The sequence below is a fragment of the Lepidothrix coronata genome, unplaced genomic scaffold (assembly GCF_001604755.1).
Source record: "Lepidothrix coronata isolate B3197 unplaced genomic scaffold, Lepidothrix_coronata-1.0 Scaffold34, whole genome shotgun sequence".
NCBI lineage: Eukaryota > Metazoa > Chordata > Aves > Passeriformes > Pipridae > Lepidothrix > Lepidothrix coronata.
In genome coordinates, this window is record NW_016690214.1 from 3,323,656 (window position 1) to 3,349,727 (window position 26,072).

Here is a 26,072-nt window from a genome sequence, read left to right on the forward strand (position 1 = left end):
GAGATCAAATTTTGAGGAACTCAGAAGTATGACTGCACCATTATTATTATTCAGTGACTAAATGAAATTTCTCCCATTGAAAGCAGTCTGAGATCCCAAGATAGTCAGGTCTCTTGTGAAAACCTCCCTGTTCATCACGCTGAAGAAATAATAATTTAAAAAAATGCTTGTAAACTCTTCAGCCTAACTTTAATGGCACCCAGTGACTTTTCAGCCTGCTGAAGAAATATTTTGCAATATGTATTACATATATTCAAGGTTGATGTGGGATCTGTCTGTAAATCACTTCTGGGGCTGCAAAAATGCAATCTCTACAAAATAAGTAACTCGTTTTCTCTCTCTCCACAGAGAAACCTAACCCAGTCAGAAAGCTCTGAGCTCATGCTGATTAATACTGTGCTGCTTCCTTCAGCTTTCATTTCCATGTAGCTGCTTTGAATTCCTCCCCTCACTCTTTTCCTTGGGGTGACATGCTTTATTGCCTCCCCCTGTTGGTTATTTTGTGTATTTAATTCCAGTAATATTTCTTTTTACAAGCAGGAATGTTCCTATTTCCTTTCACTGTCAGGAGGCTCAGGGGAACAGTGGCTTCAAGAGACCCTTTCTGGACCAGCCCCTCCTCTCCCAGCACCCAAAGCACCTGTGCCAGGCTGTGCTTTGCCAGCAAACAGCCACAGTGTCCTTCAGCATCACATCTAGACAAGAAGTGAGCAAAGACAGAGGAGAGGGGGAAAGAAAAGCAAAAAAAACCCTCCACCAGAACTGGAAAGGCAGTAAAAGCAATTTCAGATGATAAGAGAGGCAGTGGATAATGGGGAAATATAGATGCTAAGGTTGCAATTGGTAAATAAATTTGGAGGAGGCCAATGAGCAGTGAAATCACAGACCACTTTGTGATGTTTGAAGAAGTCTGGGAAGGTAACTGCTGAAGACTTTCCACACACCTCTGGCAGAGCCTCTTCCTCTAAAGCAACCTTTGTTCCTACGAATTGTAGTGTTAAAACCCCTGTGTCTGCATTCCCACCCTGGGAGGCAGAGGAAGCTCCCTCCTGCTTCTGTTGGCACCGTGGCAGGGAGCACAAATCATACTAAAAATAGCTGTATCTAAGGAGGCAATTCCCCAGCAGAAACCCTGTGGTACAGGGTAGCCCCTCTCCTCCACTCCCCCTGCCTCTGCCAGCCCTCAAGTGTCCCAATTTGGACACCAGCCCCAGCTCATTCATGCTCTGAAAAGCTTGAAGATGGCAAAGGAGACCAGTTATGCTCAGGAAATCACTCATTTCCCTGCTTCCAGCTGCTCCAAAGCCCGTCTGGAGCAGCACCATTGTGGGGCACAGCTGGAGCCTGCTGACTGCACTGCACACAAGCTTTAAGTACAAGGTTTTCTTTTAGGCTCGACTCCAGGACCACCACACACTCACATGTTTGCCAGCACCCATCCAACAGACCTTCTTTCTCTGCTGCAGCCAAACCATGTTATCTTCCCACTCAGAGCCAGGGGAGAAGGATTATCATCATTTTTATGGTTATTCTGCTCTGGCATTGCTGGCACAGGACAGACACGCACCCCTGTGCCACCACACACAGTCCTCTCTCAGCGAAGCCCTTTTTGCCAGTGTCAGCTGAGGAGACCCCCAGGCAGATGTGCTGGGCTCTGCCACCACCTAGGGAGGGCTGGGATGGAGCTCCTGCTTCCAGCTTTAGAGGAATGATGCTGCTGCTGTTTACTGACCTTTGTGAAGTATTTCATTAGGTGAAACAGCCAAAAGAGGTATCACAGATCACCCAGGGTTCAGCTCCAGTCTGGGTTTTACAAATGGAGATAAGGGACGTTCTGCACACGAGTCCACTGAGCACTAAATTTCATTAGATACCCAGTAAAATTACACAGCCCATGCAGACAGAAACACGTCTGCAACTTCTGCAGAGCCAGGCAGCTCCTTCTCCTCAAACACTTGGCAGCCCTTGCAAGGATAGCTGATAGCCTGGAGAACACTGGTAAGTCTTGGATTACCAGCACCTTTGGCTTCTCCTGGCGAGCTGCCAATCATCAGGGGACCGAGCCACCAGCCCCAGTGTCACATTCCCATTGCAGGAGCACACCACTGAGACAAGACTTAACTCTGAATGACCAACAGCTGAGCCAGGCCTTATTTCCAAGCCCTTTGGGCCACCTGGCTCACTTTGGAGAGGTCAGACAGTCCTTCTGGTACTCACCATCACTATATTGGCCAAGTGAGCGGAGACAAGAGCATACACACCTCCAGAGGAGCCCACCACCGGCGCCCTCATGTCAGCCACTGACACTGCCAGGGACCCTGCAGAAAGAACAAGGGTTTGGGACAATTGCCAGCCAAAAAAACCACTCCCTCTCCTCCCCCACATCCCTGCTACTGCCTGGTCATGCTAATTGCTGCAGGTCAGTAATATAGAAAGAGAAAGAGGGGGGAATCGATTGGCTTGTGGAGCCAACCCAGTCCTTTAGAACTGCCAAGACGGTGAGTGATTGATTCCTCTGCACCTACTTTAAAAGCAGCCAAGCAAGGCAGCAAAGTATCTTTAGAGTTGTGCTACAAAAAGGCATTTATACCCTGATTGAAATAACAAGGAAGCAGAAGGCAGACAAATGTCTGTGTCCTGTTTCTCACCTGATGATAAAATAGAAGGAGCTCCCATGTTGGCAAGACAAATATTTGCACAGGGAGAAGGAACTCTGGACTTGTAACTTAGCATAGGCCTCTGATCAAAGCACAGCTTGTTACTTGTAAAACTTCAGAGTAAAATCAGCTAAAAATATCCTGGATGGGGGCAGGAGACACATGACAGCAAAGTGACAGGTCAATCACATAAAGGCACCACTGGTAACAATGCACCCAAACACAGACGCTGCTTCTCCTTATCCCAGCTGGAGGCTTGGATCCGCTCAAAGCTCCTTTCATTGCCAAATTTAAGAGTAATTTCAGAGCTAGAGAGACAAAGGCAGATTTGGTGTCACAAGGCAGGGATAATGAAGATCTTTTTGATGAGCAGGAACAGGAAAAAGACACTTTGGCAAATCTTGAGAGAGTCCTCAGTAGTACATAATCTAACGAACTTCTGTGCTGAGTGCTCAGCTGATTCTGGGTCAAGAAAGTGCTGAGGTTCCACCAGGCAACTGTGCTGACAGCTCCCTCCTTCACTGTATGGCTCTGAGACTCTTCAGCTCCTCAACACTGCCATTAAGGAAAATGTTAATGAGGAATAAAGGAAGGAGTAATGAGAACTTGCAGTTAAGTCCTCAGACGCTGCACTGAGACTCAATTTCAGCTTCAACGTGTCTTCTTAGTCATGTCAGACAGATGAGAAAAAACCCATAAAATTGTGGCCCATGTCTACATTTTACTGTTTATTCCTGACTGTTTAGGAACTGACTTATCCTTATATTGCCACATCCTCATCATGAGTATATCTACTTCTATCTCTCCTGGCACATATCAAAGAATTAAGCAGGTTTCACAACTGGCTAACAACTCCAATGGGTATCAAGGGATGCTTTTCTGCCTGGCACTGTCTGGTCTCATTTGTAGTTCCATTCTGCACCAAGAAAGGAAGTTTTCCCTTTCCATTTGGCACTTTCTTCTAGAATTTATAGGACATAAGGTGGGAAAGGCAAGCCCGTGGCCTCAGGAAGGTGAGAGGCAGCTGGAAACTCCCAGTGCTCCCCTGGGCTCAACTGCAGCAGGTTCAGTGTTCCCCTGCCTCCCTCACCTGGCACAGGTGAGTATATTTACACACACCAGTGAATCTCCAGGCTTTGGTGGATGTATCTATGCAGAAAAGCTGGGAAGTTGCAAATTGGGAACCACTTCAGTGAGTGCTTTTTAAAATCACAGTCCAGGGACAGTGGAGCTGGTCTGCTAATTCCTTTCTCTGCATTAAATAGTGTGGTGTTTGTACCGGGCCTCGTCCTGTGTCCTAGTCCAATTACTCTTTCCACAGTCTCTCTCCTGGAATGTAGGATTTATTAGTACCCAACACAGCCCATTTTACAAAGGCTTTATCTGCTCATTATGGAAAAAAATAATTACGTAGCTGGGAAAATACACCCAACCAAACACCATAAATCTGGAACTGAGGCAGTCAGTCATTGTCTGAGTTCCACTGTGAAGCTTCTGGTTGTTCTCACACCCTCCTCCTGTTTTAATTAGATGTTGATCTATTGTCAGTTAACTTCCATCACCTCCAAACTGCTGGAAATTCCAAACATAAATAAAAGCAATACAGCACAAGCTGAAAATCAATCAAATCCTGTGGCTTCATGATCAGATGAATTTTCCAGACTGCTGTGCACTGCTCACAACCTACAACCAAATACTTCCTGCTTACTCAGGCTGTAGAAAGCTGATAGGACAAATGGAGGCAGATCTGGCACAGGACCAGCATCACCTCCACATTCAGCAAGACCATCTAAAATAAGGCTATTTTAAAGTAGCAGGTTGTTGGTGCTTTTTTAGGAGGTCTCCTAAACACAGAGCCTGTGGCTGGATAGAAATAGATGTCCAGCTGTACCACACTTCCCACTTCCAGCCCCCAGAAGGATTTCAGTGCACAGAAGATCAGTGACTGCTCTTCTCCTGATCCCAAACGTCACAAAACATTTCTCCTACATCAAAGTCAGCACAGGCCATTTTCAGCTGCTTCTCCACCCGGGGCATCCAGAGGTGTCACCTACCTGCCACAACTCCTGCGACGTACACAAAGCTGATCCTCGCCGCTCCGTGCACCATCTCCAGGGGAACCCCGACCAGGAGCTGAAGGACAACGTTGAGTCCAAGGTGTTCTATCCTGCAGCAAGGAAAAACAACAGCTGTCCTCTCTTCCAACTCTTTGTCTACCCTTGAGGCAGAGATATCTTGGAAAGAACAATCAAACAGCACCTGCTTCATGTAAATAGATTGTAATGCTGGGAAAAACAATGGTTCCTGAAAAACTCAGGCCCAGAGCTGGGATGTTTCTTCCCTCCTTGCTGCTTTTATCTTTTTCACATCCACCCAGGTCCTTTCAGACAAAGACCTCATAGAATGTTTGGTTCTTAGTCAGAATTTTTTTTTCTTTTTTTCTTTGTTTGAAGGAGTTAAATGACTTGTCAAAAAAAAGCAGCAAGATGGCAGCAGAGCCTGGAACAGAAGGGAGAAATTTGACCTGCTCTTCTCCTCTCCCCTCCTAATGACAGAGCCTTTCCCTGCACATCACAGTGCCATGATGGGGAGGGGGTGTTAAGTCAAGAATGAGGTGAGTCTGGAAGTTCCAAGGCAGTTGAACCATAATGCTGCTTAACAGTGTGTGCTGTTTGACTCTTTTCCGTGCCTAATTCCATGTGATCCCCGTCAGAATGGGAAGCACAGGGTGTTCTGATCTCTGGTCAGGGCCAAGTGTATTCACTGAAGCTCTCTCTTCACCTACCTTTGATCCCAGTACTGTCCATAGCAAAACTCCTGCTGAACACTAGGGGAAGAGCTGAGAGAACTCTTGGAGAAACCCCCCTGACCCACTGTGCAGAGCCACCCGCAGCCTGGGGGCAGAGTGGGACAGCTCAGATGTGCACCTTGGGTAAAGGCTCCAGTGCAGCAGCTTTGGCCTGAGCTGAATCAATAGTTTCAAAGCAAGTTCTTTGGTGCTCTAATCAATACAACTTAACAAAACTGTCCTGCCACTTTTCAAAGCTCTAAAAAAGTATTTTCCATCCGCAGGATCTTCCAGTGAGGTAAAAACAGCACCAGGCCCCTGAACAGGGTCCTCAACACCGAGGTAGTGCCTGAGATTTTGCCTGGGCTCACAGGGCTGTGACATCCCACTGGAGCCAGAGTATCCTGCTTTTTGTGTGGAGAGTACCTGAGTCTGCTCACAAAGCAGGTGGATCTAAATGACACAGTGGTACCTTAACACAGAAGGCCAATGTCTTTTGGGGGAAAAGAAAGCAAGGTAGCTAAATGCTTTGATAACCTACATCCCATTTTGCACAAGAAAAAGGTGGCTCACAGGCAGCCACCAGCAATCTTTGGTTTAAGTTGTATGCATTTCTACTGTTTTGGTCTTTTTTTCATGTTACCATAGCAATTTCCCATATACATCAGGGAAAAACACTGCTGGTGAGATGCAGTAACGACAGAACAGCCTCATAAATGAGAATTTAAAGTTGGACCGGAAAAAACTGCTAGAAATGATACTGCAGGAAACAGTCCTTTCCTGACACCTTAATATTTTTGTTTGCATTGAATTTCTCTCCAAAGATAAATTTCTCTCCTGCACGAGACACTCAGCACTGCAATTTGTCATCATGGGAAGCTGCTGCATGGAGCTGAGTTCTTTCATTCCCTTCCTCAAGACTTTGGAAGCCACTGGACATGGTCATACTCTGGCACTTGTTCTGGTCCTGCGTGTTCACAGAACTCAGGAATTGGATTAGGAACAACCAGCAAAGGTCAGACTGAGATCACAGAGAAGAGTCAAAGCATCCCAGTGCCCTTTCCCAGAGGGGAGGGCAGAAGCCTTGGCTGGCACACAATGTCATGAGGTGCCACCTGACATTCTCACACAAAGCCCTGGACCTGATTTTTCAAAGGAAGCTTTTGTAAGAGCTCAGCAAAGTTTATCCTGGACTCTAAAGGGACTGCTCTGATTCACAGCTGTTCTTAAAAGACTTCCCAGGAGCAATCCCATTCACTTCTCTTCCCCATCATGATAAGAGCTTTGAAGGCTCCACAGTCAATAAGAACCCATAAAATATAATTACCCTTTGCCAGTGCTGAATGTGTCATTCTTGAAATGACAATTTCATTAATTTATTAAAGACTTTCTCCTTCCCTGGGACCAAACAAATGGGACTGAGCATCAATGCGAGTCATTAGTTATGGCAGTGATACAAATGTGTGGGCTTCAGATAATCAACGTCTGCTTTTCATGAAAGCAGAAGGGCAGAATTTACAACTTTGCCTTTTCAGCCTTGGACAAAGCTGCCTCCACCAGGACCAACACACAGCCTGTACATTTTTGGAATCTTTCTAGAGGCACAGCCAGCCAAGCCCTAGCAACTGCTGCCTTCCCCAACACCTTCTGGCTGCCGCTGGCTCTTCAAAAAAAGACCCAGTGCACTAAATTAAGGAGCAGTCCACATTTCCATTTAAAAGTCTCAGCTGGAAGCAGGATAACAATGGACCCATGGCATTGTGTTATCCTCCCGTTTGAAAACGAGAGGAGAATGATGGGCATCCACTAAAAACATTATTACCTTTCCAAGATTTATTGTTTTTCCTCCCGAGAAAGGAGCTTCACACACAGAAGTCAGCAATAAAGGAACATTTAGCTTAACTCCACACACTGCAGATAAATCACGGGGTTTATTGCTCCAGGGGGACTCTCCATTGTTTTTCAGGCTGTGTAGCTAAAGGATTTGGAATCCATCAGCACAAGGAGTCCTCTGCTCAACACCTTCCCCGCTGCTCCACTCTGGGCCAGCCACAGGGGTGACATAAACCTGGGAGTGTGTGACATAAACCTGGGAGTGTGAGCAATGCCAGAGTCCTGCCTGCTCCAGGGAAGGGTCACCTGGCACAGCTGAGGGAAGCAGGACACAAAACCTGTCCCTGTGCAGGTGCTTCTCTGCAAACAGATCCCAAAGCAACCTGTGGTCGTGGGAGTGATGCAGTGAAACACCACCAGCAGCAGCAGAAAGCCCAAATACAAATTAACATTAGCTAAAATCAAGTGTTCTTTCCTTTTCCAAGCCCAGTTTTCCTCCTATCCTCAGCAATGGAAATTCCCACTTCTCATGTTACAAAACCAGCCCCCTGTCTAAGCCCAGCAGCCTCCTCTTGCACATTGAAACCTGTGTCCAGTGGATTCCTTGGAGGGACTCAACACACAGAGTACAGATTTTGCCACGTTCAGAAGTTTCTTCTAAAAACTTTTTCCTACTCTGGAGTGGAGTCTGTTCTGTCCTGTGATTTTTATCCAGAGATCTGGGGCACATTTTGTGCTTCAGGGCAATTACACCCCAAGGCAGTTAGTTATTCCATGGCAGAGAAGAGACATCAGCATATCTTCCATCAGAAACATGGAAAAAGAAAAAGATCAGCTTGATCTTTCATAGAAGAACATTGACTGATGGGAAAGGCTTTCTATTTAAGAACAAAGGGTCCTTATGCAGTTTCAAACTCTAAACTACTGCTGAAAGGCTTGTTGCTGTAATTTTTTCAATGACAGAATTAAAGAAAATTGCAATTATCTGCCAGGAATGTGTGAAGATAATGATCTGAGAAACTGCTCTGAGGGGGTAGAGTGTTTTGTATAGGGATGAACTTTCCTGTGGCACTCACTCATCACCATGGCATCAGAAACAGCTAAGTCTGTTGGAATTTTGGGAGGGCTAGAAGAGAGTTAGGATCCCATGCCTTGTATTCTTTTCCCAAGTCTGCTGCATATGAATGTAGGAGGATTCATTTTACTGTGCACCTTTTGCATTTTGCATGAGATGGACCTTTCTCTGTCCATGTGGTCAGTGGATTGGCAGCTCTTTGGGAACACTGGTGTTTGTACAGTGTGGACCAACTGGGAGCTCAGTCTTGGCTTCCAGGCATTACCTCAGTCCCTGCAGGAGGGACATTCCTAAGTGATGACATATCACAGGCACATCTAAGTGACTTTTCCAACCCCAGCTAGGCAGTCTAGCAAGAACACACCCTTGGAGTTTTTAAATACCAGTCCAGCATCCTTGCAGACTTCTCCTACCACCTGCACAGCTCCTTTAGTGGGACACTGGGCTTGGACCTGGTGAGTTTTGGGAAGTGTACAGCAAGATGGTGCCAACACTGCTGGGGAGAAGAGAGACATCTCTGAAGTTCCTCGTGTTGCCTTCTCCCTTCAGAGAGCTGCAAAGGGTTGCCCCCCATGGCTCAACACTACACAACAGCTCCAGATTTTTACACACAATTTAGAGTTGATTTTTAAAAATTTATTTCTGAGCTGATTCTGTCACTTCCTCCTCCTCCCTCTCTCTGGGGAACCTGGCCTGTGGGGAATCTCCAGTTTGTCAGTACTCACCCTGCATGCATGAATATGTAGGTTAGGTACCTCCAAGCCTGAGCACGGAGCTGGGGATGGTACAGCAGTGCATTCTTCAGGTACAAGGGGTGGCTGACTTGCAGCACAAATCTGTCTAATACCACTCCATTGTAAAGAAAAAAGGCAACCTAGAAGAGCAGAGAGATTCCTTGGTGAGCAGATGCCTTTTCTCACTGAAAAGCACTTTGTAGCTCAAAAGCATTGAGAAATAAGTTGCATATACAATAATTTTTCTCTCATTTGACAGCGTCACACAGCACGAAAGTTCCCTGTTTTGAGGAACCTGCAACACATTGAGGTAACTCTGTATATGGCCTTCTGTAACACACCAGCCACTGAGTCAGGAACTCAGCACCCTGCTGATCAGGCCCACGTTATATCCTCCTCTCTCCAGCACATTACTCAGCATGCTGAGATCTCATCTGGGTAACAGATGAGCAGGTCAGAATATTTAACCCAGTTTCTCTCCCCTCCTCTTTCTCTCCGTTCACATAATAGAGGCAGCCATACAAAAATTTGTCTTCCAATTCCATTATTAAAATACCAGTTTCCTTAGAACTGTCCAGTTTTCACTCCTCAGAAAGTTTTGCTGTAGTTTCCCAAGTTCTGTCATACACAAATTGTTTCAATGACAGGATCACAGTTCTACTTACACACACCCCGACAGGGAACCGAAGTGGCCACGAGCTTCATGTTTGTCTTTGCCTGGATCTAAATGAGTCCCACTCTGACCCTTGTTTGTGCCCCAGCAGAGCCTTTGGCAGCGTGGGGAGGGTTCCCAGAGGTTTTTGGGGTACTTGCCTCCACAATAGTGATGGTGATCATGAACCAGGGCGGGGGGCAGCAGGTGTAGCTGTCGTAGTACCACTTGCGGTCGATCTCCCGCGGCAGAGTCTCGTAGGCCACGTGCCGGATCAGCCTCTGCGAGAGGCTCAGCCCCGTCTCCTCCAGCAGAGCCTTGCTGCACAGCCTCCTGTTCCCCTGCAGGATGGCCTGGCGGAAACTGTTCGACCTCTTGTTGCTCATCTGGGTCAAAAAGAAAAGGAAGAAGCCATGAGGGCAAAGCAAGGCCTGGCACAACCATCCCGGGAGAACAGCGCTGGTTTGGCAGCAGAGAGACCCCACCAGGGTCTTTAGGAACTGAGCCTCAGGATGATCCTGGGTGATCAGTGGGGTGCAAGGAAAACCAGTACCAGGGGCTGCCATGATGATGCCAATAAATGAGGTCAGGGCACAACAGAGGCTGTTGATGCACCTGGCTGAGCTCCCTGGCCTGTTCTCCAGCCTTCACCATCAGTTATCACGATCCACATTCCTGTGTCCTCCATCCCTGCTCAATCTCACTTCCCTGCACTTGTCATCTCTTGGGGCAGAAAGTTTCTCTAGTGTAGCAGCAGGTACATTCACAGCACCTCTAACTCTTGTGGCAGGAGTTGGCTCTGGGCAAAGAAAATCATCTCTTTGTGTAGAACAAAACTGCACAAGCAACAGCAACAAAACAACAAATTAATCCTGTGTACAGGCTGTCTTAGCTCCTGTAAGCCTGGAAGTCTTTACAAGGCTTCTTTTAAAAGTCATCCTCAGAGGGGGCAGGTTCTGAGATGGAGCAGGCTCACAGCTAATTGGTATATACATTATCATCTTACATGCATAGATTTAGCTGTCTATCTTTTTGAGCACACACTTTCCCAATTTGGATGCATAATTAAAGCAACTGCATTTGCAAATTAGGCAGATGGAATTTTATGCCGAGCCTGCTGGGGGCGGGGGAACAAACCAGGTCTGAAAGAGCTTGCTCCAAGATTTGGATAATTGCTAATTAGCCCTGATGTCAAACAAACCTCCTGCATTAGAGTCACTGTCTGTACTGGCTGAATCTTTGGCAGGAAGTTCCAAAGCCTCACTGTGCACACAGACCTCTGCAGAGGGACCTTTTACAGTAAACAAGCAGCAAAGCAAACATGACAGCCTGGTCCTTCTTCTGAGAGAACTGCTAAATGCTCTCAGCAGCATCTCCAGCCTCCCAGAACTGAAGAAGAGATGACACACCACTGCCTCCCAGTTGTCTTGGATCACGCTGGTTCCAGCTGATATCCCAAAGCCAGCAAAGCCCAGTGCCCAGTCAGATGGGGAATTGCTCCAAGCTGGACCAAGCTGCTTAAAACACAGTAATCACTGCAGGGAACCACCTCCTGTTAATCACTGAAGAAAGGCCAGGGGCCATCTGAGGTGATGGCGCTGCACCCACTCTCCCAGCAGCTTCCCATCCCTCCTCAGCTTCAGTTTGCAGCCTGTCCCTCCCATAGGAACACTGACAGGGAACGGATGTTCTTAATTTTTTAAAAACTTGGGAAAAAATTGTTGTTGTTGCTGTTCTCTTTGAGTGAGAAGATGGTTTACCCTAACGACTCTCTCCTTTTCTCTCTCTTTCCTTCGCTCATTCAGAAAACAGTTATAAAACAACATTTCTGGCAAAAGAAGCAGAAAAGGCAAAGAAGGAAAAAAAAAAAGGTCCACAAAGATCTTTCTTCCAGTCTTCTCAAGTCTATCACCCAAAAGCTTTTATTTAAAACTGGGGAAGATGAGGGGCAAATGAAGATGGTGATCTTCTGTTGCATTAAGAAAGCCCACTCATATTGAAAGACAACAATGTCACAGAGAAACATCCACCAAGTGTAAGGCTTTCCTTAGGATGTGTGAGATGCTTTTTGGTAGGTAACAGATGTTTCAAAGGTACCTTTAGCCACCTGGTGAGCTCACTGTGTCTGCAGAAGAAAGCTTCACTTCAGGTCAGTTCTGAGCAGCCTGTGGGAGCCGTTCTGTGAGTGCTCCCTCACACAGTTCATTCTGCTCTCTCTGCCTTTGCTCCTCTTGTGGACAAGAATTAAATCCAGACTGAAACTATAAACTGGCCTGAAGATACCAGACAGTTGACTGAAGCTGCTGATGTGTTTATTCTAATTACAGTGACGTGTGATTTCCTGCCTTCCACCAAACAGTCAGTGCTTTTCCCTGCTGCAGCATTCAGTGGAAAATATAATTGTTTCAAAGGAAAATCACTGTTGCAGTTCAGCATCCAGAAGTGCTGACCACCCTCAGCAGATCATCCCTACAGAGACTGCCAAGAGAGATGGACAGGGAACTGCAAAGGCTGCTGATGTTCATGTCTGTGCTGAGCTCTTAACAACAATTTCCGTGTGTCTGTCGAGCAGAGAATCCAACACAGGCACTGCTGAACCCTCTGTTATTGCTGAGCAGGACACAAAGGGACTGGCTCTGTTCAGTCACCTGGACTCAGCACTGCCCTGTCACCCCAGTGACCTCTCTGCAGTCCTGCTGACGAGCCCAGACAACAACCAGGGCACTGCAAATTCATCAGCATGGTGTTTCTGAAGGTGTTCCTCAACATACTAAAAACAAATCAGGAGGGAAAGGTCTTCTTAGCTTTAAGAGCAAAATATTGCAGATCGCTGTGGAAGTCACACCTTAGGTGAACAAAGCCTCTGGCTCCCCTGGGGAGGTGGGAATCTGGACCTCCCAACACTCAGTGACTTGCCCAAGGCTGTAAACTGGAGTTAGAATCCAAGTTGCACAATTTATCTGATCACTAGGCTGTACTACTTTCAAGCCCTTCTGTTCAGCACAAAGCTCTGCCTTCCTCCTTCCAGAGAGGAAAATAAACCACAGGACCTTCCACACCCCACATAGAAGCTGACATGAGAGCTGACTGCCAGGGCTCAAGGAAGCATCACAGTCCTGGCCCTACTCACAGAACCCCACAGGCCTTTGGACCAAGTGAGGAGGAGATGGGCATGAGGAGAGACAAGAGGATTAAGTCACTACTGCTGCTCTCACAAGCTCTTAATCAGAAGCCTGTTTTGTTCCTCAGACTGACTTTGGAAGACTCAAGTCTTCCTAAACGGAGTCTCGCATATGGTCACAATTTGCTGACTTGATTTTGGAATTACATAATATTGGTATTTATGAGCCAAGTACTTAATCATCAGCTAAAAGAACACTGGGCCCATTGTTGGCCTGCACATTACTGCAGCTCCAGAAGCCCATGGCAGCCCATCCCACTTCTCTTCATGCAACTGGTCTGTGACTTCTGTAATGAGTGTGATGATAAAGCTGCAAGCAGATGGGCACAGCAAACTGTGTGTGGAGAGCGAAGGTAGAAGTGGGGAAACAACACATTCCCTCAGTCCTTCAGGCCTGCAAAATGTTATTATGCAGAGAGAAAGAAACTTCCCTTGCAGAACAGCCAAGCCAACCCGACTGGTACCCATATCCAAACAAAGCCAGGTTTAGAGCTCCAGCTCCACTCAAAGGCTGGGTGTGGTACCTCTGTCCAAAAGGAAAATATTTTCCTACATAGACCCAAATCTGTCTTCAACACTGAAAACATCAAAGCTTAGGATGAGTCCTCGCTGTCTAATGTGGGACAGTGCCAAACTTTGGGAAGGTGCAAAGCCTGGAACGGGGCTGGGCTAATCTGCAGCCTGCAGTGGGAGCTGTCCATTCCCTCTGGCAGCCCAGCTCCTCTGTGTTCCTTGGCCACCTGTACTGCTGTGGCTCCCTCAGATAATCATGCAGCATTTCCCCCATCTCCAGTTTCACAGCTTGTGTGGGGCACAGGACCCTTTTATGGCTTTCTTCAGTCTCACTCAGGAGGTTTTGAAAAACCTGGATTTCTGCCCGTTACGTATTGCACCTCTGAGGCTGGTCTGGAGCTATTTTTAAACACACCCAGCTCTGTGACAGGCCTTCCATTCAGCTCTGATTCTCCAAGACACAGAACACTAAATCAAAAGTTAGCACAAGCTTTTTAAAAGCCTCTGCCAGCTCCAGTTTTATAATCCACTTTACTTACAAATTCAACCTCTCCAATCAATTTTGCTTTCAAGATTCACATTTATTTCCTTCCCTCACTCCTCACTTCTACAAAATGCTAATGTGGGCAGAGCTGTCTTTTCCCAAAGCTCGTAGCTCAGCATCAAGTTCATCTGTCACAGATGTTCACATCCTCTGAGTCAACCTGGTGGCACTTTCCCAAACAGTATCAACTGGGAAAAAAGCAAATACCAACATCCTGATTTGGTCTGACCAAGCAGTGGTTACTCAAAAAAAAAGAGGCAGAAGAGACCAAATAAATTATCCTGGTCATTGCAGGGGTCTTCCCTGCTCAAGGTTTTGCCTGTTAAATGTGCCAGGCTTAGACCTCCCAGCACTCCCAACAGAAAAGGCAAACCACTTTCAGATTCCAAAGTTAGCTGCTTGCAGGACAAGACCAACATTGTGCTTCAAATACGTTGTGTCAGAACACAGCAAGTTTGAAACTTCAAATCCCCAATGCCTGTTCCACTTTCCATGGGTGCTGGGAAAGATTCCACAACTGAAATTAATCCAGTTGAATTTTCTGAAGCAATTTTTTAAAAAAAACATATCTTTATAACATTTCCCACTCATGTGTGTATTTTAGACATGCACACAATTAAAACTACCATTTAAGCTGACATTGCATTTCTCTGGTTTCAAATATATGTGACTGAAAACAGGTGAGGAATCATGGCTAGGGATGGAAATGTCTATGCTAAGTTTCATTTTAATTGGCATAATGATTGTTTGCCAGACTAGTTTACTTGGAAGAAAGTCCTCTCTTCTGCTGCTGCTTTTAGCCAGTATCTAATGGACTTAGTTTAATTGTCCTTGAATGGAGAGCATTTTAAAATATCTTTCTGTGCTGCATTACAGAGTCTTAAAAGTCCATGGAAGTGTTAAAACTACAGTGGGAATTCATTATTCTGCTGGTTTTTTCCTTTAGGATGAGACATGATAAATTCCTATAGACTGATGAAGCTGTAAAGGGCCAGTCAAAGCCTCCAGCTCGTTTCCCACTTACAACATTCCAGGATCCACTTTGGACTCATTGCTTTTGTTTGTGGACTGCAACACAATCCCAAAGTATTTTATCTCCTCAGCCAGTCCTGCTCCTCTCTTCAAACACAGATCCCCAGGACAAGAGAGTTGGCATTTAAACCTTCACCTTTGTATTTCTACTGCATCCACGAGCACAGACCGTGAGACTCTGGGAAGCCATTTCATCTCCTTCACCCGCAGATTTTATCTTGTTTTTAAGATTCCAGCAATATTTTGACACAGAAATGCCCATTTGAATGTCCTGCTCAGCAGCCTGTAGCACAAGACACCCTTCCACTAACACCTAATCATGTTCCAGCCTCTTCCATGAAGTAAGAAACTCCTGCAAAGACCCTCCTCTCGCCTTCTCTGGTGGCCAACAGACCTGCTCATCTGTCACTCATGAGGGGGAAGAGCAGAGGCTGCAGATTCCTTGCTGCCCTCTCCAGTTTTATTTCTTCACTTGAAGAGGCAGGATTTGCAGCCTGGCAGCACACTGAGCAAGTCAGAGGGAGTCACAAAAACTAAGGGAAATCTTTCTCTGAAGGGTAGAGTGTGCTGCCACCAGAAGAGTTTGGATTAGGGTGACCTGAGTATTGTTACACAGTGCTACAAAAATGAGTGCTGATCACTGAAAATGAGGTAGAATCAGCCTATCCCTAGGAGCCAGCAAGGCCAGGGAAAGCAAAGTGGGTGGTAACACTTGATCTGGAAAACAAAGGCTAATACATTTTGTGCATTACTGAGGTGCTACATCAGCTTCAAGTTACTACAGAGCTACAGCTCCACATTTCTGTTGGAAGCAGCGGTGTTTTCTTTTTCCCAAGTCACATGAACTCTGTCTCAGAGCTTACTGCTGACTTCTTTAGCTCCATTCCAGTTCACAGGGTGTTCTGTGGAGTAGTCCAGGAGTGCCAACAGCAACTGCTGTTCAGCAAGGATCCAGCAAATAACATCTCAGCTGTAATTCCCTCCTGGCTTGTCTCCTCTCTAGAAGCAGCAAAGTTGGTTAAACACCTTGGTCCATTGTCTCCTCCTGTGACCTGTGCTGCTCACAGCCAGAATGTTCTCTGTGCATTTTTAGTGCCTCTCCCCAAGCAGAAAAGCCACCAACAGCAGAGAGGCACGAGATGCCCCCCCTTGGACAGGAAACACTGTTTGTTATTCTGCACTGTCTCAGACACAGGATAAGAAGCCCCATCTGAAGCTGCTTTGTGCTGTTATTGCAAGTCCCAGTGCAGAAACAGAAATGGGTATGATTGCAGCATTGTGTTTTACAACTACATGAGATGAATTCATACATACAGAGGAGCAGGAATTTCCAATGAATTATCTGATTTTTTTCAGGCTTTTCTGTTTGCAGATCACACCAGGAGCCTTCAGCTTCCCTGAATTTATTCATTACTCAATTTATTTCCAGAGTGATTTCCAGGGTCTATTCTCATATTGCAAAACTTCCAATTTCAGAGATTTAAGGTGTTTTCCTGAGCTGAGAGCAGGCACACGTGTGGACATCCTTATTAAGGTCAGGAGTCCTATAATAACATTTTTGGTGCATCTAGAAGTTCACAAAGAATTTTGACATCAGAGGAGAACACAGCTTTGCTCAATAACAGTCCTTTAGCTGGGGATCACAGTGTTTGAGGGAGCAGGCAGAGTTCTTGGTGTTCATGACGATGCTGCAGAAAAGGAGAACCACATACACAGCTGTGCTTGTGAAACCTCTGCATTTAGTAAAATCAGCAGCCTTTCCTCACAGCCAGCACCATCAACTTGGGGAGCAGGTCAATTCTTGCTAAGCTACTGATATAGACAAATTAACTTGAGCAAAAAGCAGAGGTGGCTGATGATCATCAAGCACAAACATGCACCTAAACACCACCATACAGAGTTTCCAGGACCGACAGCTGTGAAGTGAAGGAAATCCCTAATTACACAGGGATTCTGGGTCAACTGTGCTGTTGCTTTCCATCAGGAAGTTCGAAAGGCAGGGAAAAGAGAAGGAGCCCTAAAAAAGTTTGGATGTTGGGAATCAATAGAAAGTAGAGGAGAAGTGAGGTGTCATTTGTAAGTAGTTTAATGTTCTGGCATTTGCATTGCTTATTGATTGGAAAGTGCAAAAAAATGCAGACAAGGATGGAGGGGCTGATGACAGGAAAATCAATGGCTTCTTTACAGGAGTCATTCAATAGCAGTGAAGGAAATTTGCCATTTTGCAGAAATCCATCAGGTATGTGTGAGCTGGCAGGATCCCCTATTCCCAAAGGAGCAGGATGTATAAGCATTTCACTCCCACCTGCCTCTCATTAGCTCGTGCTGCTCCCGAGCCCAGCGGAGCAAGGAGAGAGGAAAAGGCCCAGTTCTGCTCCTGAGCCTGGTGCCACTGTGTTAGCTGGCCCTGGGCCACCATTTCTGCAAAATAAATGAGATGATACCTCATCCTGCTACCCAAGTGCAGTGCAGCCCAAGTAGTGAATGCCTGCATGGGACTTTGAATATCCCAAACTGTAGAACAAGCAGCTATTGCTCTAAATACACTGCTGAGCGCCCTGGACCACACTGTTTGTTATGTTGGAGCTGAGGAAAACCTCACACCACTGTGATCTCTTTAATAGCTGCTGCATTTCTTCTACTGTGTCCCCAGGCAAGGGGCTACCAAGACAGCCTGGTTAGATACAGCAGGTCTGGGATTGCATCACTGTCACCTTGACAATGCCCATGGCCTGACAGAGGCTGTGACCTGGATCCTTCAATGCTAGGCCACGTAATCATACTTTTCTGATTGATGTGAAGTCAGGACATACGGAAGACACTTTCTTTCTAAACCCAAAGCACATGTATGAGTGACCACGACAAAGGAAGGGATCAAATCCCCACGCTGAGTGCAGCAACACACAGAGAGGCAAATGACTACACTCTGCATCCAGAACACATCCAGCTTTCCAGTGAGACCTTAGGGACATTAGCTTCCATTGCTCAGTGACTTTGTCTCACCCAGGTTTGTCTCACTGCTGCACTAAAGCTGCTGGGACTCAGGTGTGCAAAGGCAAAGCCCCTGGCTGGCCACTGCTCAAGACATCTTGCAAACAACATTTCTAGGCCATTCTGGACATCTGACAACACATGTCTACATTTGTGTTGACTCAACAAACTGCCTTGACAAGAAAGGGAGCCATCCCTTCACTAATTGACTCATTAGTAGAGATAGAGAGGCATCCAGATCATGACTCATGCAGTCTGAGGCGTCTCACCTGGGATAAAATGAACGTGACCTAGAAATAATTCCTCCCTGCTGCTGTTGATGCCTAGAGCAGTGCAATGTGATTCCACCCAGCACGTCAACACAACGTTATCTATACATTTTTGTCTGGAAGTGGTGAAATCTCTAGATAAAACAGGAGACATCCAGACTGACAGACGTCTGCTCGCAAACAAATGGCTCCTTGTTGCACCTAACAAGTGATATTGAGAGCAAAAGCCTCTACACCAGCAGCAGACATCGCTTCATGATCTTCTTACAATAGCTCCCACAGTCCCTTCCCATACAAATTTGTTTCCCTGGAAAAATCAGCAGCAACTCAGCTCTTAGCTTAAGAGTTCAGTCACCACTGAATGTTTCAGCAAGTCCAAGCAGAATGTGGTGCAGGCACACAGCAAACACTGGTGTTGATAGAGGGAGGGAAAGAGAGAGAGGGAGTCTGTCCCTGCACAGCCCCTGTTTGCAGCAGAGGCAGGGGCTGACAGGCCCTGCCAGTCACACACTCACCAGGTTGACGAAGTCCTGGTAGCAGATCCTGCCCTCAGAGTTGCTGTCAGCCAGGGCCAGCAGCACCTCCAGCTTGTGGGGGTCCAGCTCCGAGCCGTGTCTCTGGAGGAGGGAGCGGAACTTCTCAGTGCTGATGTAGCCAGTGTTGTCAGGATCGAACTGGGACGGGAGGGGAAAGGGCCACAGTTAACCATTCCATGTTACACACACCTCCCGTGCATCCATCACCTGCTGCAGACCCCCAGGGGCTGCTCCAGGCTTTGGTGACACTGCCCTGCAGAGAGGGGTGAGCACAGGCACCATCGTCCACACCACCATCCCATCCCATCTCCACCCAAGCTTCAGCTACGTCCACCCCCTTCACCTTCCTTCCCTCTGCATCATCATTTCTCCTGTCTGTTTTTTACATCCCTCTCTGTCTGGACTATCAAACAAACCAGAGATGCAGTCTGTGAGATAAAACATACTGAAAATGGTTTTACTCCTCTATTTCCTAACACGATTGCACCACATGAATATGCCACCCCTCCTCAAGCCCTTTCTGTGCTCAGTGTTTTTGACAGTCACCTTTCCAGATCACCTCTACAGATGCCATCACAATGGCAGGTGCTTTCACTGCTGAAGAGCTATTTTAAGATGTTTTGGAGGGAAAGTCTTTGGACAGGGAGCAAAGCAGGTGAGCATTATGTCAAACTAAAAATGACAAGGCAACCACATGCCATTTTGAGAATGTAAACCAGAGTCATTAGAAGGAAAGTCCCAGGTGAGGTCTGGAGGGACTCCCACTCTGACCAAAAACATCACTGTTTTCCCTCAGACTAAGTGGTTAATCTCCCAAAAATGCCACTGACTGAAGGGAGACACCTTTACAAGGCTGTCCAAACTGAGGGCTGTTCCAGCAGCCTCCGGCCATGCTGAGCTCCCCAGGGCCCTCTGTGAGAGGCTGCTGGCTCGCAGGGCACAGCCATGGCAAAGCCAGTGCTGGCACCACACCGAGCACATTTCTTTGGTGCTTGGAAAACTGCTGCAAGCTGCCAGGCCAGCCCTCACTAGCCCTGTGCAGTCTGATCTCCAGCAGCTCCCTGTTGCTGGGAGATTTGCCTTTGATTTCCCAAACTTGGCTGTGAGGAGCCTGGTGCTCAGTGGCCTCCTTTTGTAGATAATGATATCAAGCTTGTTGGCTGGACTGAATGGCTGTCAGGGGGCAGAGTGGTCAGGAGGGAGTCTTTTCATGGAAACATTTGGGACATAATAGGGCCTTGGCAGAGCCAAAAAGGTCCCGACAATCCTGGCTCTTTCCTCATGGAGAACAAAAGCTGAGCAGGCGCCGGGCCCTCGATCAGACGCTGTCTTGGCACGGGAGGAGGTGGGCAGGAGGAGGTGGCAGAGGGTGCAGCCTTCTAGCAGCAGGGCTGGCACCAGGAGCAGAACAGCTCTAAAACAGACCAGCCTCAGCCATGGGCAGCTTGTTTAGAGGATGCAGTGCCCGTGTGTGAGGATCTGGCTCCTTCTCCTCCTGGCCCCAGCACCTTTGTGCTGCTGCTCCCGGGCACTCTGCTGGGCTGAGGAGGAGGTGTCTGACCTGAGGAGGGGAGATCACAGCTCCTGCTGGAGTAGGGCTGTCTGCCTTTTGGCAAAGCAGAAGCCCCTCTGTGAGGAACCTGGGGACTACACTAAGCGAGATAAACCAAGTGACCTGTGGACAGTCAGAGCTGGGCACTCTCCCCTGCTCTCTGCCAAAGGTTGTCCTGCCCTTGTGAAGTGTCCTGGATGTACCTCCCTGACAGCTGGCACCCAGAGCCAAAGGTGGATTTCATCAGCTGTTTACTGTTAAACAAGGGCTTAATAATAATCCCTGGAGAAGTTTAGCTCCCCTACTCTGGCCTACTCTGATGCTTTGAGTTAACAGATCAAACTCTAAAACTAAGCCCAGAAGTCAGGGCCTCTGCACTCAGGCTCAGCTCTGTCGCTTTTTGGCTCCTGCTGGGACTCCCAAGCCAGCCTAAATTTGCAGTGCCCAATCCCAGAGACACATCCCCAGGAAAAACAGGATCATTAGCATAATACCTGAGGTGACCTTTCTCAGGGGGAATTTGCAGAAGCTGGGAGATGAGTCATTCAGTGAATGGATCTAAGACCTGAAATCCCATAAATACTGGTTCTTTGTTTCCTGAAAACATCTGACCTAACCAACATCTTATTTAACTGCACCACTTTAACTATATCTTAACATTTAAGGTGTCAGAACTTCTCTTGTCTAGGACAAAACCATTTGCTCCTTGAGGGTTTAAATCCCTCTCTACTTTGAGGGCCAGAGTCAGTGACTGAAGTGTGGGACTGTCTCCATGCCCTGTGCTCACTGCTGGACTTTGCAGGAAAGACCAAGGGCCACAGCCACAGGGAACGTGGCTGTTCCTTCAAAGGCCAGAGGAGATACTGAGCTGGAGCACACAGGTCCCCAGAGCACAAAAGAGCTGCTCAGATCACAAACCACTTTTCCTAGACTTTGTTCTGCTTTAAAGCCTTCCAAAAAGAAAAATTTTGTAACCAAGAACAAGAATTACACAACTGCTTCAGAGCTTCAAACCAGCCCACAAAGGCACACTAATGACTCCAGACTCACTAGTGCTACAGCAGACAGATCCTGTCACTCAGGATGTCACTGTCACTGGCTGCTGGCTTTCCAAAGGCACAGTGAAGCCTGTTTGGTGGCTACAGATGAGCCTCTGCTCCAAGGATGCTTCTTTCTCATAACAGCAGGCACCAGCATTCCTCCTCCAGCTCAGGTCTTGCTGCTTGTCCCACCCAAACCAAAGCAGTGGCAGAAGGCAGCTGGTGTTTTCAGTAGTGCAAACAGCCTAGGGAGCCTGCTCTTCTCTTCCACATTATTATGTATAATTATTTGTTGGCATTATGTTAATGATACTAATTATAAACAGGTTTGAAGTAAAACAGTGGATCTGAACAGCATGAAAGAGTAAGAGGGGAACAATAAACAACTGACATCCGAAATAAAAGGACTCAGAGCAGGGCCAGAGCATGGCTTCCACAACCTGGAGCAGAGCATTCTACTCTAAGACCCACCTGCAAAGGAGTTCTCTTATCTATGTTTAAACAATTTTTTAACCATATAACAATTCTTTTAGGACATGAAAATCTCATCTCTCACCGCAGAGCTCAAAATCCACCACACTTTAAACTGCCTCAAACCCTGTTTCTGGTATCAGCTGGCCACAAAAATCAAGGGGTTGAGCTGCTCCTGTGGATCCTGTGTCCACACACACAGCAAATCACCAATGTGCTGAGCTGGAAGGGACCCACAAGGATCATTGGGTCCAGCTCCTGGCTCTGCACAGGACCATCCCCAACAGTCATACCATGTGCCTGAGAGCATTGTGCAAATGCTTTTTGAACTCAGACAGGCCTGGTGCTGTGCCCACTGCCCTGGGGAGCCTGTTCAGTGCCCAACCACCCTCTGGGTGAAAAACATTTTCCTGATAGCCAACCTAAACCTCCCCTGACTCAGCTTCATGCCGTTTTCTTTGAGAGGAGGTACCTGCTCCTCCACTGCCCCTTGGGAGGATGCTGAAGAGTGCAATGAGGTCCCCCTTCAGTCTTCTCTTCTCCAAGTTGAACATACCAAGTGCCCTGAGCTGCTCCTCATAAGGCTTCCCCTCCAGACCCTTCATCGTCCTCATTGCCCCCTTTGGACACTCTCTAATGCCTTTTTTCTATTGTGGTGCCCAAAACTGCCCTCAGTGAGCAGTGGGCACTCAAGGTGAGGCTGCACCAGTGCAAAACACGAGACACCAGACTCAAAGCCCTCGGGTCCATCAGTTATAAAAGAGGCCACTGACCTTCACAAGCCGTTTCACGTGTCTGTCCATGAGGTCTCGTTAAGGGCCCGCTGTCCCGGGCCCAGCCCGGCACCTCTGTCTGCCCCGGGGACAGACAGACAGACAGACAGTGCCTGGGGCAGGAGCGGGGCTGTGCTGAGCGGGTCCGGCCCCACCGGGAGCGCTCCCCGGGCACGGCTCCCACAGCACAGGCACACGGAGCTTTCCTTCAGCGCGGTCCCTCCTGCCTGTGCCCATCCACCGGGGCACACAAGTGCATCCCAACGTGCCGGGATGAGGAAGGCCCTTTGCCCCCCCTCGTCCCCCCAGACAATAGGACACTAACGGCAATTTCATGCAAGGTTTCCTCCGCATTTCAATGACAATCACCCTTAACTCCCCTGATCCTCAACCAGGCTCTTAAGCAAAAATGTAAATATGTTAATGACCGTAGCAGCCATCTGACCCAGGATCTTAATTCCCTCGCCCCAAACAAGCTGTTTTTCTCCCGTTTCTTCCTTATATTAGAGCAACACACCACAAACTAAAGGCTCTATAGCAAAACCACAAGATGAAAATAAGGGGAGGGGGCATCACAAAATCTGATGAAAATAGGAAATTTGGTTGAGAAAAGAAAATGAAATCTCAAATTGTTCCTCCTCTTTAATTAAAGATACATCAGACACGGCTGAGTGAGCAAGTAGGGTGGAGGCTGGTGCTGCAGACAGACAATGGGTATCTTGGGAAAACTCAGACATCAGAGCACAGCCAGCTGCTCCTCTCCCCATGGCAAACAGCCCCCGGGGGCATCAGAGCAGCTGGAGAGTCAACAGCTGAACTGGGCACAACAGGAGCATTCTTGGATGTGCACAGGGATCACACCAGTGCACGGATTTTCTCCCTGCAGCAGCAAGCAGCATCTCTGAATTCTTCCTGGGTCACTTGACTTCCACTTGCGTGCTTCCACCGGGCACACACCTTCCTTTTTTTGCCTTATTTCCAGAGAAGATCCCTGCTCAGCCAAGCCGCCTTCTGCCTCGCCTGCTTGACTCCTGACACTGGGGAATTGCTGCTCCTGTGCCATTAGGAGGTGATGTTTGAAAAGGGACCAGCACTGATGGACCCCAGCACCCCCAAAAACATTTCTCCAGGGAATCTTACTCACTAATTCCCCGAGCAGCCTGAAGGATCCAGTCTGGGTTTTCCCCCATTCCAAGTCTCAGTCAGCCTGGGTTTTCCCAGGACTCAGAAGCAGAGACTGTTTGTTTAAAAAAACCAACCCAAACCAAACCAAATTGTGGCAAGAGTATATGTAGCATTTGCTGCTTTGATGAAGATTAAAGGAATGACAAGGCAGAAGATGAAATTCTTATAATCCACATGAGAGGGCAAAAAGCAGGGGCTGTTTTAGCAGGAGCTGCATCACTGCCTGGTGGTGATGATCTTCCAGCAGCTCAATGATCCTGCTCTCTACCAACAGTGGGAGGTGCAGGTGGGAGGATAAAACCCTTATCCAGCAGAGAGGAAGGCCAGTCAAAGGTAAGTGCCTTTCAATCCACACTGAAATGCAGCTCCTCACCTCGTCTGAGCTGCCTGAACACGTGTGGTAGAACATTAGTGCCCCAGTGACGCAGACTCCACTCCCCTGTAAATAATGAATTTACTCACCACTGCCCAGACAATATAAAGTGATTAAGGGCTGCCCAGCAGTACTTTTAGGGCATGTTAGATTGCTCTGACCTGAGGTGAACCCACGGGCTGGAAACATCACCCAGCTCTCCAAAGCCAGATTGCACTTAAGCATAGGGGATGTTCCCTGACCAAGCAGGGCTCCAAGGCAGATTGCTCCCTGGAAAGCTGCAGTGGGAGAGCAGGGAGCTCCCCAGCTCAGCACTTGTTCCAGAGCAGATGGGCTGTCACCCGGATTTGGGTGAGTGTCTCATGCAGCACATGGCAAAGTGGAGATGGAGGGAGCTGGTATAAGATTCCCTTTTCCTTGAAGAGCAGGGTAGCCTGAAGCCCAGGTTCATGGCTAGCTGGCCAATCTGTAAAGACATTTCTGCTCTGATTTATTTCTCCCACCGTCTTAGGCATAAAGACAGGGAAGGGACCTACATTACTACCATCTGTTGTTACCTTCTGCAAAAGCACTTCATCTAAACAGACACTGAAAGCACAGATTCAACAAGAACGGGAGAATCAAAAGATTCAGGAGCACACCACTGCTCAGTTCTTAGGCAGACAGGAAAGAGGGCTTGGGATCAGATTTGATTCTTGGTATTGCCAAGGTGTAGCACCTTGACCTTCCCATCTCACAGGCACGAGCAGCACCCCTGTGTTTGTGTGAGCCAGCCCAGTGAGGGCTGTGCAGCACGCACAGAGCGTGGCTGGGTGATGGCTCCAGTGGCAAAGGGCCACCAGGCCACCAGCACAGGAGACTGTGACCAGAGCTGGCCTCCTGATGAGGTTTCAGACGTAGAAACCTATCAAAATTTTCGAGCCAATGACAGCTGGATGCCACACAGAACTCCTTGAGTCTGCAGAGGTTCAGACCCCTCGTCCATAACCACCACAGGCCAAGAAAATCCTGCGTTTGGAGACCCTGGGAATTTCTGACCCATGGCTTGCTGGGGAAGCCTGTGATGCTCAGCCAGGTACCCAAACTCATGGTTTTGCCTCCATGCTCATTTTTAATGCACCTCTCTTCCCTATCCTTCCTCTGCCTGTAGGTTTCCTGCTGCAAGTCCTGCTAAGACACTAAGAGAGGGCAGAGCACTCACAGGACCTGCTGAGTGAGCCTTCAGTCCTCAGCCACCTCGATGTCCACCACTCTGGGTGATTCCAGTGCCTCTCTCCAGACCAGCCCTCCAGGCAGAACACTCCCAGAAATCGGCCTCCAGTCTCAACTGGGGAATGACACGCAGTGTTCAAGCCACCCAGAACTAAATTATTCAAAATACGCCACTGTGCTGGCTTTGAAACCAAAGCCGCCCCGCAGAAAGAAGGCAGGGTAAATAGGAGCTCCATTATCAGCAGCATTGCCACGGAAGGAGATGCAGCACCACAAGTGAGGGAGATAATGACGTGATTAACGAGGCAGCACGGGTGGCAGGAGATGCCCTCCATTATGCCACAAGGCTTAATGCAAGGAGACATGTTTATAGACTGAGCCTTCTCCAGCTCTGCTTCTTCCTACTTTATTATTTATGTCAGTGCATTAAGACTAATGGAATAAAGCTGAGGCACTCTAAAAAGTGGTAGGGGTTTTTTAGGCGCAAATACAATTTTTAATCTTGACCCAGCACCTTGCACACTTCACTGTTTGTTGTCCTGAGCTGCAGCAACAGGCTGGGCAGGCCATGGGCCAGACTGGAGAGTCACTGCCTGACATCCCCAGCCCAGCTCTGGTGCTGCCTGTCCCTCATTTCTGAGGCTGGGGACAAGAGACCACC

General features: G+C 47.7%; 1 protein-coding gene across 1 annotated transcript in view; it reads right to left on the reverse strand.

The window, feature by feature from the left end:
* RHBDL3 (rhomboid like 3) overlaps window positions 1-26,072 on the reverse strand; it is a 60,200-nt gene that overhangs the window by 6,513 nt on the left and 27,615 nt on the right. Inside the window, exons 3-7 of the mRNA XM_017812086.1 lie at window positions 18,785-18,943; window positions 9,901-10,125; window positions 9,079-9,227; window positions 4,712-4,824; window positions 2,218-2,318 (exon numbers count right to left, since the gene is read on the reverse strand). Of these exons, the coding sequence (XP_017667575.1) occupies window positions 2,218-2,318; window positions 4,712-4,824; window positions 9,079-9,227; window positions 9,901-10,125; window positions 18,785-18,943 (747 nt within the window). The remainder of the gene's footprint in view (window positions 1-2,217; window positions 2,319-4,711; window positions 4,825-9,078; window positions 9,228-9,900; window positions 10,126-18,784; window positions 18,944-26,072) is intronic.